This window comes from Sceloporus occidentalis, unplaced genomic scaffold (assembly GCF_023333645.1).
Source record: "Sceloporus occidentalis isolate IW3139 unplaced genomic scaffold, rSceOcc1.0.p SCAF_2, whole genome shotgun sequence".
Lineage (NCBI taxonomy): Eukaryota > Metazoa > Chordata > Lepidosauria > Squamata > Phrynosomatidae > Sceloporus > Sceloporus occidentalis.
Genome location: NW_028316982.1, coordinates 21640257 through 21654310, shown reverse-complemented (window position 1 = coordinate 21654310; position 14054 = coordinate 21640257). Strand labels below are relative to the sequence as shown.

Genomic DNA, 14054 nt, shown 5'->3' with positions numbered 1-14054 from the left:
GAAGCTCGTATCTTGTTTAGTGTATCAACAGCCTACAGAAAACTCTTGGCTGGGGTGACGGGGGTTGAGAGGTCCTTTGTGATTGGCTGGAGAAACACAGGAAATCCCTTGATGCACTTAAGAGATTGGTAACAATACCTCCTAAAGAGAACGGACATTGCACGTTGAACACGCTGTCTCCCTGGTGATATCGAGTCCATAGAGTTCCAACCAAAACGCCAAAGAGGGTTTTGCATTTTCAGAGGGATGCCCAATTGCAAATGCAGAAGGAGGAAAGATGGAAAGAAATGCTCTTGCAGCAGGCAGATGACTTCATGGGAGCTTTGAAAACTCCATGCAGCAACAGCAGCAGCAGCAGCACACCATGTCTGAAAGGTAGGAGCCTGAAAGTGGAAAAGTAACTTTAGTCTTTGCACTGTTCACTTGACACACTTTGAAAAACCTAAGATAGGGTTACAGGATTGGGTATCTTTATAAATGCAGAGTTAGCAGCAACTGAATAGTTGAGGCCGGCTTTGGGGCAATGAAAGCAAAGAAGAAATGTGGCATTTGTTCATTACTGAAGACAAATAACATCTTCGAAGCAATGGATTATTTATGAAATGCAGGTACAAGCAGCTGCTGAAACGCAATATGAAATGTACAATTGTTAGTGTTATTGATGACTAGCCTGGTGCTCAAGTTATATATCCACCGGCAATGGCTAATTATACGTGATATGGCTAATTATGGTAATTGGGCCTGAATGGCAAGTCAGAGGCATTTTCTGTGCAGCAAGTAAATGAATGCCACACTGTTAGGATAATCATTCATGGTGTAGCCACACATTTGAAAGAGAATGTGCATTAATAAAATTGCTTCCTAACAGTTCTGCTCTAGTAGTCAAAGGTTCTAATGAAGCCTCAAAAGAAATAATGTTGTCCATAATGTCTCAGATGTGACAAATGGAAGCAGTGAGTCTTTAAAATATGGCAGCAGCAGAGGTGATCTCAGGTCACCAGAACAATGGTGAGGGACAAAAGGGAAAAAATGAAAATGGTAGCCAGGAGCAACTTAGCTAGTTTTGCTTTTAAATTAGTTGTCAGGAAATAAAGGAGATGTTTAGTTGGCATTTGTTTTCCTGACTTCTTTTATTTTGGGAGGTTTACAAGTTCTGTACAGACTTCACTTAACTTGTGACTCTCCAGATGAATTAGGCTACAATCCCTGTTATTGCTTTGCTATCTGAACACCGCGGGGAGCTGTCAGGTCAAGGAAAGTTCCTTTTGTGAACTGTGCTGTTTAATTTCTGAACACAGGCCACATCACTGGAGGCTTGGATAGTACACTGAATTTGTCTAAAATCACTGCCGCCTATACCTGGGCCCCTCAAAAATTAAAACAAAACAAATCCCTGACTTCAGCTTCTTCTTTGTTCTAGGATCTGCCTCCATTCCTTAACTTGGTATCACAATTTTATATTTCAAAAGGTGGCAATCCTGTCCCACATTCTCAATGTGTGTGCTGAATGGATCTTAAGAAATTCACCTATGTACCTTTCCTGTGATATATATGGACCCTCAATGGAATGGCTAAGCATTTTATAGAAATGCATTGTTATTTTCTCCCCAGTCGGCTTGCTGTTGGAAACTTCAAGAATTTCACACAAACCTGTAATTTCAGCAACCAATTTTAATATGTTGGAGTTCTACTAACAGCTTTTCTCATCCCTATCAGCTTTGCTATGATATGGCCTGAAATGACCTTTATTCCCTTCAAATGCTTTTCCACAGGCCAGAGAGAACAAGAATGTATTTCTTGCTCCTCCAAAGGGTATTGAACAATAACTCCCATCATCTCTAGCCTTTAGCAATGCTGGATGGGACTGATGAGAGTTGGGGGGTGGGGCACCAATATCTGGAGACCACCATGTTGGCTACTCATTCCTGATGAACCAATTTTCCCCCATTTTCTCTGGGATCTGTACCATCTTATGTAGTGTTTGTTTTGTAAAGTGTACTGTGTTAAAAACAAAGCATGGCTTGTCTTTTGGAGTTAAACTGAACATGTGCAGTCCTATGATCTGAATGGATCCTTAAGCATTGATATGACTTAATCCATATGACCATGGTCTAAGCATGATGTAGTTTGCAAAAATAAGCTTTGTGTTGAGAAGGGAAAGGAGAATTTGTATTTGTAATATGTAAAGAGTGGGGCCTAACCACATTTGATACCTGTTGCATTTTCTGTACTACAAATTCTAAGATCCTTCAGCCAGCACAATCCCTGGATCTAGCTGCAGACCAAAAAATGACTGTTCTTAGCTCTAGACCAAACTATGGTTCTGTAAGGGCATGCCAGTACAAGAATTTTCTGCAACATTTTTATTGGGTTAAAGCACACATACAGAAAGAAATTCGAAGACAGCAAAAATTATATGAACAAGTGGCTTTCCTTGAAAGGGAGGCTACTCCCTTTGTCCAGATGGGGAATACAAGTTATCAGTGTAGCAGGCCAAGTAGCAATACAGGAGAGATTCAGTGAACTGAAGTCCAAACAAGTGTCTTTTCCAAAGTACATCCCAGACAAGGATAAAAAGTCAGCCTTCAGTTCACACATTTGTACCATCACTTGATTTTTCCACTCATGATTACTTTCTGATGAACCATTTCCATGAAGAATACAATGCTGGAACTGACACTGGATGATATCAAACTGGGTGATAGGTAAATCACACATTTAAATGATCCCTTGATATTATAATCAATGAATGATGAGCATACATGTGTGAATCAGAACAAACAATTTTGAATTGGCTTTCATCTGGTTTGTCCCCAGAGGCCTATTCTGAGATTTCTTAAAACATTGGGAAATGCACCTGAAAAAAGGAATTCTCCCATTGGAAAATGCCCAGAAAAGCTACAGGCACAGCAGGTTCCTGTAAGAGCATTAGTGAAATGAATTCCTCTCCAGAAGTAAGATCTGTGATTTATGGTAACAACCTATTTCTCACTGCAGGCAAAAGGAGGGAAATAACTCTGCCATGATAGACAGCATGAATCTCATTTCCCCTCTTAATGGTTGATATAATCTCAAGCACATTTCCCAGAGAGACCATTTGGAGAGTCAGACGGAGCCAAGGGCCTCTCCAATCTAGGTAGAAAGTTGGGGTAGTTTAAAATATGGTAAGCAATAATTGTTTTAAATTACATCCTGCCTCTACCACTGCAATTATTTTTAGCTCACCCTTAAGAGGTAATAATAAAAAAGAGGGAGAGCAGAGGAAATTTTACAATCTAGCTGAGCCAATGGCTGTACTTACATTCAGTTTTAAAACACTGTGAGGTACACAGTTATAGTAATCTAAAACTCAGTGTTTGGATGGTTGAAATACAGTTCACCTTGAATATAACTTAGAGAGCTACCTTGTGCCAAAAGACCAATGACCAGAGCTTTGAAAATGTTCATTTTAGGACTGGGCATGTTGGCTCTGGGAGATGTAGTCCTAAAACGTATTTCCCTTTCCAAGATTTGCCAATGACTCATTGAGCTAGTTGGACAGATAAACTGCATAGAAGCTAGAGGTCTATCAGTGGTTTAATCTGAGAAGACTTTCACTTGAAATGCCTGAAAATGGGTCATAGGACATTCCACTTGGTTCTCTCTCATGCTTTGACTTTACAAATGGTTTCATGCTCCTCATATCTCCTAATGACATTAGTGAAGTATTAAGGTTGATTTACAGCATGGGAAGATGGCATTGACATCTCATGGTGTTTTATAATATAGGTTCATTGATGAAAAATTATTTATGATTAGCTACATTGATATCCCAGATTTCCTCTAATGAGCACAAATCTCTCCTCCTCCTCCTCCCTTCACCACAACCCTGTGAAAGAGGTCAGATTGAAAGAAAGTGTCTGCCCCATAGTCTCACAGTCAGTTTCATGGTTCAGTGAAAACAAGAATTTGAACCTCCCAAGTCCTATTCCAGTACTCTAACCACTACACCAGTTTGCTCTGTACAGAAGAGCCAGTCTGGAAACAAGCAGGAAGTTGCTTTTTACTGGTTCAGCCTATAGACCAGTGGTTCCCAAACTTAAGTTTTCAGTGTGTTTTAACATCAACTCCCAGAAGCTCCAGCCAGCTTGGTCAATGGTCAGGAATTCTAGGAGCTGCCATCCAAAACATGTGAAGGACCAATGTTTGGGAACCACTGCTATAGACCCTTCACACATTATACAGGTGAAAGGGAAGCCACATACTTGAGGGGGCCTTGTCTACTATGTCACATGCCTTCCAGATTCCCCTCAACACCCCTGAGCACTGACATTATATCAAAGTTCACAGCCTTTTACACAGTCTGGAATCCATATTTCAGGGTTTGTGTATGGAGAGCACTATTAACCCCACACATCCACATTTCTTTAGATGCCCATGTTTCAGCAGAGACTATATTCTAATGCATCATTTCAACTAAAAGGCAGCTAGGTGTCTTTAATGGCCCGTTTCATCTCACCAAGCTGCCACAAAGAATCAACAGTTTCACAAAACAGAAGAGATGCCCTTCAATAAATAAAATATGCTGAGATCCTTCTTTCAGAAATGAATTGCTCATGCTTTATATCACAGAAGCTTACTATAGATAATGAAGCTACTTTGAGTCCAGGTCATGCTTTGAAATCTATGATGCAGTGTTCTTTCTGAAGGTAAGCAGGTCTAGTTATGTTCAGTGTCTGAATAGGGAAATACCTCTGCTACCTGCCCCCTTCCCCCCCCCCAAGGAATGCCAATAAATATCTACCTATGACTGTAGAGGCATTAGCATGATGGGGTGGACCAGGGTGGCTTGAGAGGGTAATGTGCCCCCTTGGAAGTTGCCCATCTCTGCTGTAAGTTTTCTTGGATCCAGGTCTAAACCAGTGAAAACAGAAGGCATGCAGGGAACAAGCACTATCCAGATCTAAGCTTATAACAATTTGATATTTTCAATAAGTGAACATCAGTTCACTAAAGTGTTTGTGTCTAGCTAGTCTCAATCTTTAAGAAAATAACATTGTTTCTCCCTTGTTTGATTCCCCTTCCAGTAACTATCCTTAATGAGCACACTTAGTGCTGTACAGATATAATGTCAGACTATTCCACTTTTGAAGCCAGCTGGTGGATTAAACATGGTAGAAACCAGAAAACCACACCTTACCAAAGTTAGCTGTGAAGGTCCTAGGCTAGTTTTGGGCCACTCACTATCTTTCCATTGATCCTACCTCCCAGGGTTGTTTTAGTGACAAGATGTACTGTCTGAATTTGGGATAGTCAAAGTCACCACTCATATCTACATTGGCCCTTTTTCTTGCTGTAATTATTTGTATTATATCTAATGGCATTGTATAATGCTATCTTTTCTGACACTGATGATGCATTAAATGACTGCATTGCATAAAACCAATAAAAGTCAGCCATTTGCAGGGCAGTTTACTCAAACCAGTTCCAAAACCTTGCACACAACACTGATCTAATGTATTTATATGGACAGCAATAAAATAGTAAATTACTATTTTTATCTGCTTGGTTATTGAGGCATGTAAAAATCATTTTGAAATCCAATTTCATAAATCAATCTGATACCCAAAATTCAACACATAAGATATTTGCCTCTGCATTTAATCCAACTTAATATTCAGCTCATACATAAAACAATAGAAAAGTATACATAGATTTGGGGAAGGGGGTGTTAATAAAATGAGCACATTATCCTAGGCTGCAGCCACACTGTAGAATTAAAGCAGTTTGAAATCATTTTACCTATCATGGCTTCATCCTATGGAATCCTGACATTTGTCATTTGTTGTGGCAACAGAGCTCTCTGACAGAGAAGGCTCTCTCTATATAAAAACTACAGATCCCATAATTCCATAGCATTGAGCAGTGTCAAACTGCATTAATTCTACAGTGTAAGTGCAGCCCTAGCTGAGCATAGCAAAATACAGGATTGACAGCAGACTGCCAGGACCGTGGACAGCTCACTGTGGCAACTAATGACAAGATCAAGAGGGAGATGGTGGAAGGTTGCACATAGGGGGCTTGGAGCATTGATTAAACAGTTGCCTGGACTGTGGAACCAGCTGCAAATGTCTATAGCTAGGTGAATGCTATAAGAACACAGACCCATGCTAGGTCACCAAAGGCCTATCCAGTCAAACTTTCAGCTCATATGGTGATCAATCAGTCATTGAAGCCCATCAGCAGGGCAAACTACACCCTCTATCTCATGTTCCATAGCAACTGATATAAAAAGACATACAATGTCTGATACTTCTGATACTGCAGGTAACACATAACCATCATTAGCTGCCGTTTATGGGAGGGGCAGGGATTTCTCAGGTGGTAGTTCTCCAGCAGGGGGAAATAAAGAACCACCACCCTTGTGGGTCTCTAAATACATGTGGACTACAGGTTATCCACTCCTTCCTTAGAAAAACCCAGAATTTCTTGCCATGCACTGGGATATTGAAGATCACATGCCAGGCAAACAAGGACAGTAAAGTTTCCACAGAGATAGCTGCATTTAACTGTCATTACATAAAATGGAAAGTGGGGAGTGTGGGATAAAGGAATCTGGTAGAACCTTTCAGACTAACTGCTTTATTTCAGAATCACCTTGAACGGATATTAATCCATGTCTGTATGATGAAAGTTCATGTTGAAATAAACCAGTGCATCTCAAAGTTCTTCCTAGATGTCAAATCCATCAGGAACCAAGTTCAGAAACTCAGGCTTCAGTAGGTTAAACACATTAGACCTTTATTCAGTAATTATAGATCCAGATCAGAGACATTCATTGTCAGAATTAAACAAGTGTTAACATTGCCTAAATAAACTACCCAGAATTTCAAACTCATGGTGAGCTCAATTTTTATTCATTACAATTAATGAACATATTGCCCACTCATTCCCATACCATTCCTTCTTTGTTGGCACAGCTAGATGGTTCTCAAAGAACAACCTTGAACAGGCTTAAATGTCTGCCTCGTCTCCAGAGTTATCTTACTGCCTGAGGGTGAAATAACCATGTTCCTGCAATATCTGTTTCTACTGTATAACTCATCACATAACTTCCCCAATATTTTACGGTAGGAAAGGTGCATTTGCAATTTCTGACACTAGAGTCCTCCTTTCCTTCTCTTTTTATGAGGATAGGAAAATAAATCCCCTGAGATTAAAAATTTGAAAAGCAGTACACTGACATAACTAAAGATCACATGAAAGAGAGTTTTGCAAACTTCCTTTTTTTCTCTTTCACTATTTCCAAAAATGAGTTTTGCCACTGCAGCTTATGTTTATACTCTATTCAGAAGTGTTCTGAAATTAAACACTGCTTCAGTCTGAAGCTGTTTTAGTATTTTGTATTGACCATGCATTCCTCCATGGATGGAAGTTTCAATTAGCATTCTTACTGGAGCATTTTATATTTGCACGTTTCTCTTTCCTCCCTTATGCAGCTGTTATAATCATGTTTTGTGAAAGATCACAGGGCTTGTAGAATAACAGAAATATGGCTTGCTGAATTGGGTATGCTACTGAAGATGCATATCTATCAAGGTATTTAGCGATGTTCATTTGCTTGAAATCACAACCTTGAAAATTGCACCATTTATACAATAAACACCAACCAATTCCAGTTCTCTTGCCCAACAAAATAGTAAACTAGGGAGTTTATCACATGCGGCTTGTAGAATGGGACTGGAGTGGAACAAAAGGGGGCGGGAAGGGAACAGAACGGGGAAAGAATGCATACAACCTCACAGGAAAATGCCACCAATGCCTCTGAAAGTCCACAATCCATTCCCCATCTGTCCGACAGCAGCTGATTTTCAAGAACAATTCTGAACAGTTTTGAAAATTGGCTGCTGTGGGACAGATGGGGTAAGATTGGGGACTTTGAGCGGCATCTGTGGTGTTCTCCAGTGCAGTAATATGCGTTCTTTCCCTGATCCCATCCCTTCCAGTCCCCTTTCATTCCACTCCAGTTACATTCTACAAGTCCCATGCAATCAATTCCCATATAAGCTTTTGTGGCGCATGTATAAAGTTCTGTGTGTCAGACTTAGTGATGAAGAAGGAAGAGGGGCCAAAAAGGTAACAAGTATATTTATAGCAAGTAGAACAAAGTTGGGCACCTTGTACCCATCCAGATATTGTTGGGCTAAAACTCCCATTATCGTCCCCATTAGTTGTGTTGGTAAATGCTGATGGGAAATGAAACCTGAGATCATCTGGAAGGCTTCACATTCCCCACCTCTGAAGTATAGCTGAGAAGGTGCTTTGACCAAATGGCAGGCTTTATAAGAGTATCATGTGTTTCATGTTACCTCTTTTGGCCTCTCATTGTTCTGAGTCTTCCTTAATCAACTTGCTGGTCTGCTAGGAGTCCCATTCCTTTGTCCAATACTGGATGTTGTTGTATAGTGTGGGAAGATTTTGAGACAGACTGGGCACAGATCTTTTTGAAGAACACACTTGGCATGCTGAAGAATCCCAAGTTATTTCCCTGTCATTTTCATTTCAAAGGATGGGGAAGCTAACATGAAGGACCTTTGCCTGAGACCGAGAAAGCTGCTGTCAGTAAGAATGGATAAGACTGGATCAGCAGCTTCCAGGGTTTCTCTTTCTCGGTATCAGTGACTGGGAAATGCCACTGCATTCATAGCCTGCTTGCCAACTTCTCATTGGTACCTGGTTGGTCATTGCAGGAACAGAGTAGCGTACTACATGGGTTTTTGATCCAGCAGTCCTTCAAAGTAATGTGTTGGATGGAATAATTGACAAGCAATGATTCTTAGTAACAACATTGTAATGAACTGACATATTAAAACTAATGTAATGGGAAAGGTACTATATGTGTACAGGAGATCCATACACATAATTTGGCATCACCCCACCACCTAGCAGCAGTGTGAAGCCCCAGGAAGAACCCTTAGTGCTGTCGCTTACTGTTGGGGAAGGGTGGGAGGTGAATCAGACAATAGAGAAGCACCTGGGCTCAGCTTGCAAGGGAAAGAAATGGGGTACACCTGCCTTCCACCACCACGAGCTTAGAGCAGCTGGATCTTCATGGTATGAATCACTTCATCACTCCCATTCACTCTAGTAAGAATGGGCAACATCAGCCTTTCCTGGGGCCTGACAGCCTGCCAGGAGTGAGAGGTTTGGGGTTGGAACACAAGGGCAAGAGCTTATCCCTCTGCACCATATCCAAAAGGGGATATATAGGTACATGATCTGTACTCATGGATGTGTAAGTCACTAATAAGATTCTGGCTGGTGTGTGGCAAGGGCAGCTGGTGGATCCACTACCATGGACATGCCATATCCATTCTGGATTCTATGTCCACTTTTCCCAAAATTGCTCCAAGTTGAATGAGAGCGTGAATGAGCATCCAGTACTAGCATAGCTTCCTTTCAATTCATCTCACTGCAGTGACAGTTCCACCAGCTGCCCCTGATGTATCAAAATATATGAGGACATTGCCCATTCAAATAAGAATTCTTTCCCCCTCCCATGACATGTTCCTTCAGTCTCAAACATTTCTAGTATTGCAATAATTTAAAACTTCAGTCCACATTCAGAAATATTGTTTAGGAAGCCAAAGGAAAGGATAAGAGAAAATTACCAAGGGAATGTGAACACAATAAGTAGCAGAGGTCTAGGTGTTAATGATTTTCTGCATCTGACTCAGCAATGCTAGAAATTTGGGAATGAAAGAAAATTTCACTGACGAGACAGAATTCCTATGGGGGAAAATGCCTTGACTTTGCCACCGCATAGCAGCACCCCTTACACATACTATACTAAAAGTGATGAAACAGTAATGTGACTTTTTAAACAATGCAACAATATTGATTATAAATTACTACCAAATCTTCCTATGGCAAACTGGACAGACAATGACTTTTAAGGCATAATTTACCAAGCTCTTCTTGGGGTCTGATGACTGTTAATTTGCTTCACCAGATCAGAAACCAATATTTTATATTTCTTCAGCTCCTCAGGTCTGAACACAAGCTGCTTCAGGTTCTGCACCTCGCAATCTTCTCCCTGCTCTGATCTAAGCAATCTAGACATCCATTTGCCAGTGTTATCATCAAGGAACCAAGTGATACATCAGCCCAGCTGTGATTCTGGCATTGCCTCTCCAGTAAGCATTCTGGTTCTCGTTTCTGTGGAAAGAAGCCCAAATTGATGGTAACCTCATTACTAGCACCTCACTCTTAGCAGCTCCTGTGTCATGATGAGAGTGGAAACCTTCTCCCTCAGTTTTAGCCTTCAGATCTAGGAGATTAGTGATTGCAACAGGGAAAGGAAGGCTGCCTTGTGCATGGGTAGAAGAAACTGAATGGATTGCTTTTCAGAATTTACCTTAAGCCTGGACTGTAATGAATTATGCCCATTCAAAGAACTAAGGATATTTTCTTCTATTTGTTCCAACCCAAAGGCCAGCAGCAATTTTGCTTTCATTTCCATGTGTGTGCTTGGCTGCCTCAGAATCCTCACTGAAAAGCATAAACACAACCTGAGCTCAGGACTACAAGCTATCAGCAGGGCTCCATTCAAGTGCCCATAAAAACAAGAGCTTTAGGCTGCATCTGCACTGCAGAAATAATGAATAATTTTTTTATGGGCTTTTCAGGCTATGTGGCCATGTTCTAGAGGAGTTTCTTCTTGACATTTCACCTGCATCTGTGGCTGGCATCTTCTCTGAACATCTTCTCTCACCTCTAGAACATGGCCACATAGCCTGAAAAACCCACAAAAAACTATGGATACCTGCCATGAAAGCCTTTGACTTCACATTAGAAATAATGACGTTTGACATCTCTTTAACTGCTATGGCTCAATGCTATGGAATTCTGGGTTTTGTAGTTTTGTAAGCTATTTAGCCTTCTCTGTCAGAGTGCTCTGGTGCTACAACAAATTACAAATCCCGGAATTCCATAGAATGAAGCCTTGATAGTTGAAGTGATGTTTGTCAATTTCTCTGTTGCAGAATGAACTCGGCTCCCCTCTACTTCAATCACATATATCCTCATTAGCCAACTATGTATGTTTTGTGTGTGTTAGTCTGCTTCATTTTACACCACCTTTTGTTGTGATTTCATATAGCCAAGGCAGATTATAACATGTGTTCATAAATTATCAAGAAAAGAAATCTAATCTATAACTGAAGATGATGATGGTGGTGGTGGTGGTAATACTAGCAGTATGATGGTGATACCAGCAGTAATAGTACCTTGTATAGACCCTCTAGTGGATTTGTTTTAAATGGTTTTAATTCTGTGGGTAGTTAATTTACCTTTTAACAATAGTTTTTTGTGGGGTTTTAAAAATTACTTGCATGTCTCTGGAGGAATCCTGTATGACCATTATGTACTACACAGCATTGCAGCCACAGTGTTGCATAGTAGATTCCAGTCAGACCCCCCCTCTATAACCCACTTATTGATAAGTTGGGACTGATGGGGATCCAGTCCCCTGTTGATCAAGAAGTGGATGCCTGATGTTCCCACCCCATCCTGCAAGTGATCTCCAGCACAGCAGGCATCCACTTCTCAGTCAACAGGGGAATGAACTGCCACCAATCAAAGGAGCTGCTTACTGGTAAGTGGGATTTGGGGCACTTTCACGGTCCCTATATAAACCCCTAAACTAGGGTCTACATAAAGATCATGAATACATAGCAGTCACAAATGCATAACTGTAGGTTATGTATTCCCAACTACCCAAGATGATTCCAGTCATGTTTTTTCTTATTTCTATGTATGAGCCAATATGTGTAGTGGTTCCAGAGCTAAACTCTCAACCATGGAAATGTACTAGGTGACCCTGAACAAGTAATATTCTCTCTCTCTCTCTCAGCATAAGAGCCAGGCAATGGTAAACCTCCTCTGAATAAAACCTATCAAGAAAAGTTTACTATAGGGTCACTGTAAGTCAGAGTTGACTTGAAAGCATATAGCAACAAGTTTTTTTTCACTCACATGTGCTTTTTTGTCAGCTGCCCTGTCTCACACTTGGAGAGAATGCAGGATATAAATAAGTAGTAGTAGTAGTAGTAGTAGTCCTCTCCATTGATGCCCCCTTGTCGTGAGGGAGAGGCTTGCACACCCTAATGATGTTGTGAGCTATGCTGGCGGTGGTATAATAGCCACCGGCAGGGCCTCGCATGCCAGACAGGTCACAACCAAAGGGTCTGACCAAGAGCGTCAAAGGGCAGGATGGGCTCTCTAGCCTTATGGCAACCATCCTAGGAGATGGAAAACGCTAATCCCAAACCCGGGCAGATGGTGCTTGTCTAACCCTGTAAGGTCAACCATCTAAGAGAAGGAAACTCTAATCAAACCTATGACCCGAGGACCTCGCTGCTACCGTCCATGCTTGTCAAGGCCTCAGCAGACGAACCTCTGGTTTAAAGGGTGAGGCCAGTTCTGTGCACGCTGCGCTCCACCAGAAAAATCCATTGCACAGGCTCAGAGGATACATTCACTCTCTGAAAAAGCCCTGTAGCGATAGGCGAGGGACAAAATGGCAGGTGTAAAGATGCACTGGAAGCCGCAGACCCAACCCTGCATGCAGGCGGTTCAGGACTTTGGTCGCTTGAGACTGACCAGGGATGACAGTCTTGTTTGGCAGCATCCTGAATGACCAAGCAGCCTTTTTTAAGGAGAGCACTGCTTGGTCCATATGGAGAGGGGCCTAGAAAAGGTGGCCTAAAGAAAGCTCATCCCCAACAACCCGAAGCCAACGGGCATCTTCTGATGCGGTCAAACAAAGACAAAGAGACAAAGGCACACACCAGCCTCCAAAGGTGCAAATAGACTAATGCTTGCATCAGAACCATGCAAGATTCATCATTCTGCCCTAATAGCCCATGAACTGTCACGACTTAACATCGACATCGCTGCTCTTAGTGAAGTTCATCTCCACGAGGAAGGCAGTCTTAAAGAACACAGTGCCAGCTACACACACTACTGGTCTGGCAAACCCAAAACTGAAAAACATCTTTCAGGTGTAGGCTTTATGATCAAAAACGCCATTGTCTCCAAACTCGAAACCTTGCCAACAGGACACTCTGATCGCATTATCTCCTTACGCCTCCCACATGTTGTTCTCTTCAGTATATATGCCCCAACTATGCAAGCCGACCCTGTGGAGAAAGACAAATTCTACTCAGACCAATGCCACCTTATACAAAAAGTCCCTGCAGAAGACAAAATCATTATCCTTGGTGACTTCAATGACAGAGTAGGAAAGAACTTCGAAGCCTGGAAAGGTGTTTTAGGCAAGCATGGTGTTGGAAACTGTAATGATAACGGATGCCTCCTGCTAGAATTTTGTGCAGAACAGCAGCTGACTATTACAAACACCATCTTTCAGCAGAAAGATAGCGTGAAGACAACCTGGATGCATCTCCAATCCAAACACTGGCACCTCATTGACTATATCCTAGTGCGCCAGAGAAATATTCGCGATGTCCGTCATACCTGAGCGATGCCCAGTGCAGAATGTCAAACAGATCATCGCCTCGTAAGATGCAAACTAAATCTTCATTTTAAGTTGAAACCTAAGAGGGGTGGCAACCTAAAGAGGAGACTCCAAGTCAACAATCTTCAAAAAGCTGCCATAAGAGACAACTTCCAGGGAAATTTGCAAACAAAACTTGAAGACCATCCTGTAGACTCTTCTCCTACAGTGCTTTGGCAACATATCAAAAACAGCATCCTGCAATCTACGGAAGAATCCTTAGGATTCTCCCTCAAGAAAAACCAAGACTGGTTTGATGAAAACAACCAAGAGATCCAGGAGATGTTGGCAAAAAAGAGAACTGCTCACCAGGCACACCTCGCCCAGCCATCTTGCCATGTAAGAAAAGCAGCCTTTCGCTTTGCACGTAGTCAACTCCAACAAAAACTCCGAGACATTCAGAACAAGTGGTGGATCAATTTAGCAGAAAAGACACAACGTTGTGCAGATCTGGGTGATTCCAGAGGATTTTATGAAGCTCTTAAAGAAGTGTTTA

At 41.6% G+C, this 14054-nt stretch overlaps 1 protein-coding gene across 1 annotated transcript in view; it reads left to right on the top strand.

The window, feature by feature from the left end:
* Nucleotides 1-364: 364 nt before the first annotated feature.
* LOC149318037 (acidic leucine-rich nuclear phosphoprotein 32-related protein-like) overlaps nucleotides 365-14054 on the top strand; it is a 30888-nt gene continuing 17198 nt past the window's right edge. Inside the window, exons 1-2 of the mRNA XM_089507692.1 lie at nucleotides 365-375; nucleotides 10022-10175. Of these exons, the coding sequence (XP_089363818.1) occupies nucleotides 365-375; nucleotides 10022-10175 (165 nt within the window). The remainder of the gene's footprint in view (nucleotides 376-10021; nucleotides 10176-14054) is intronic.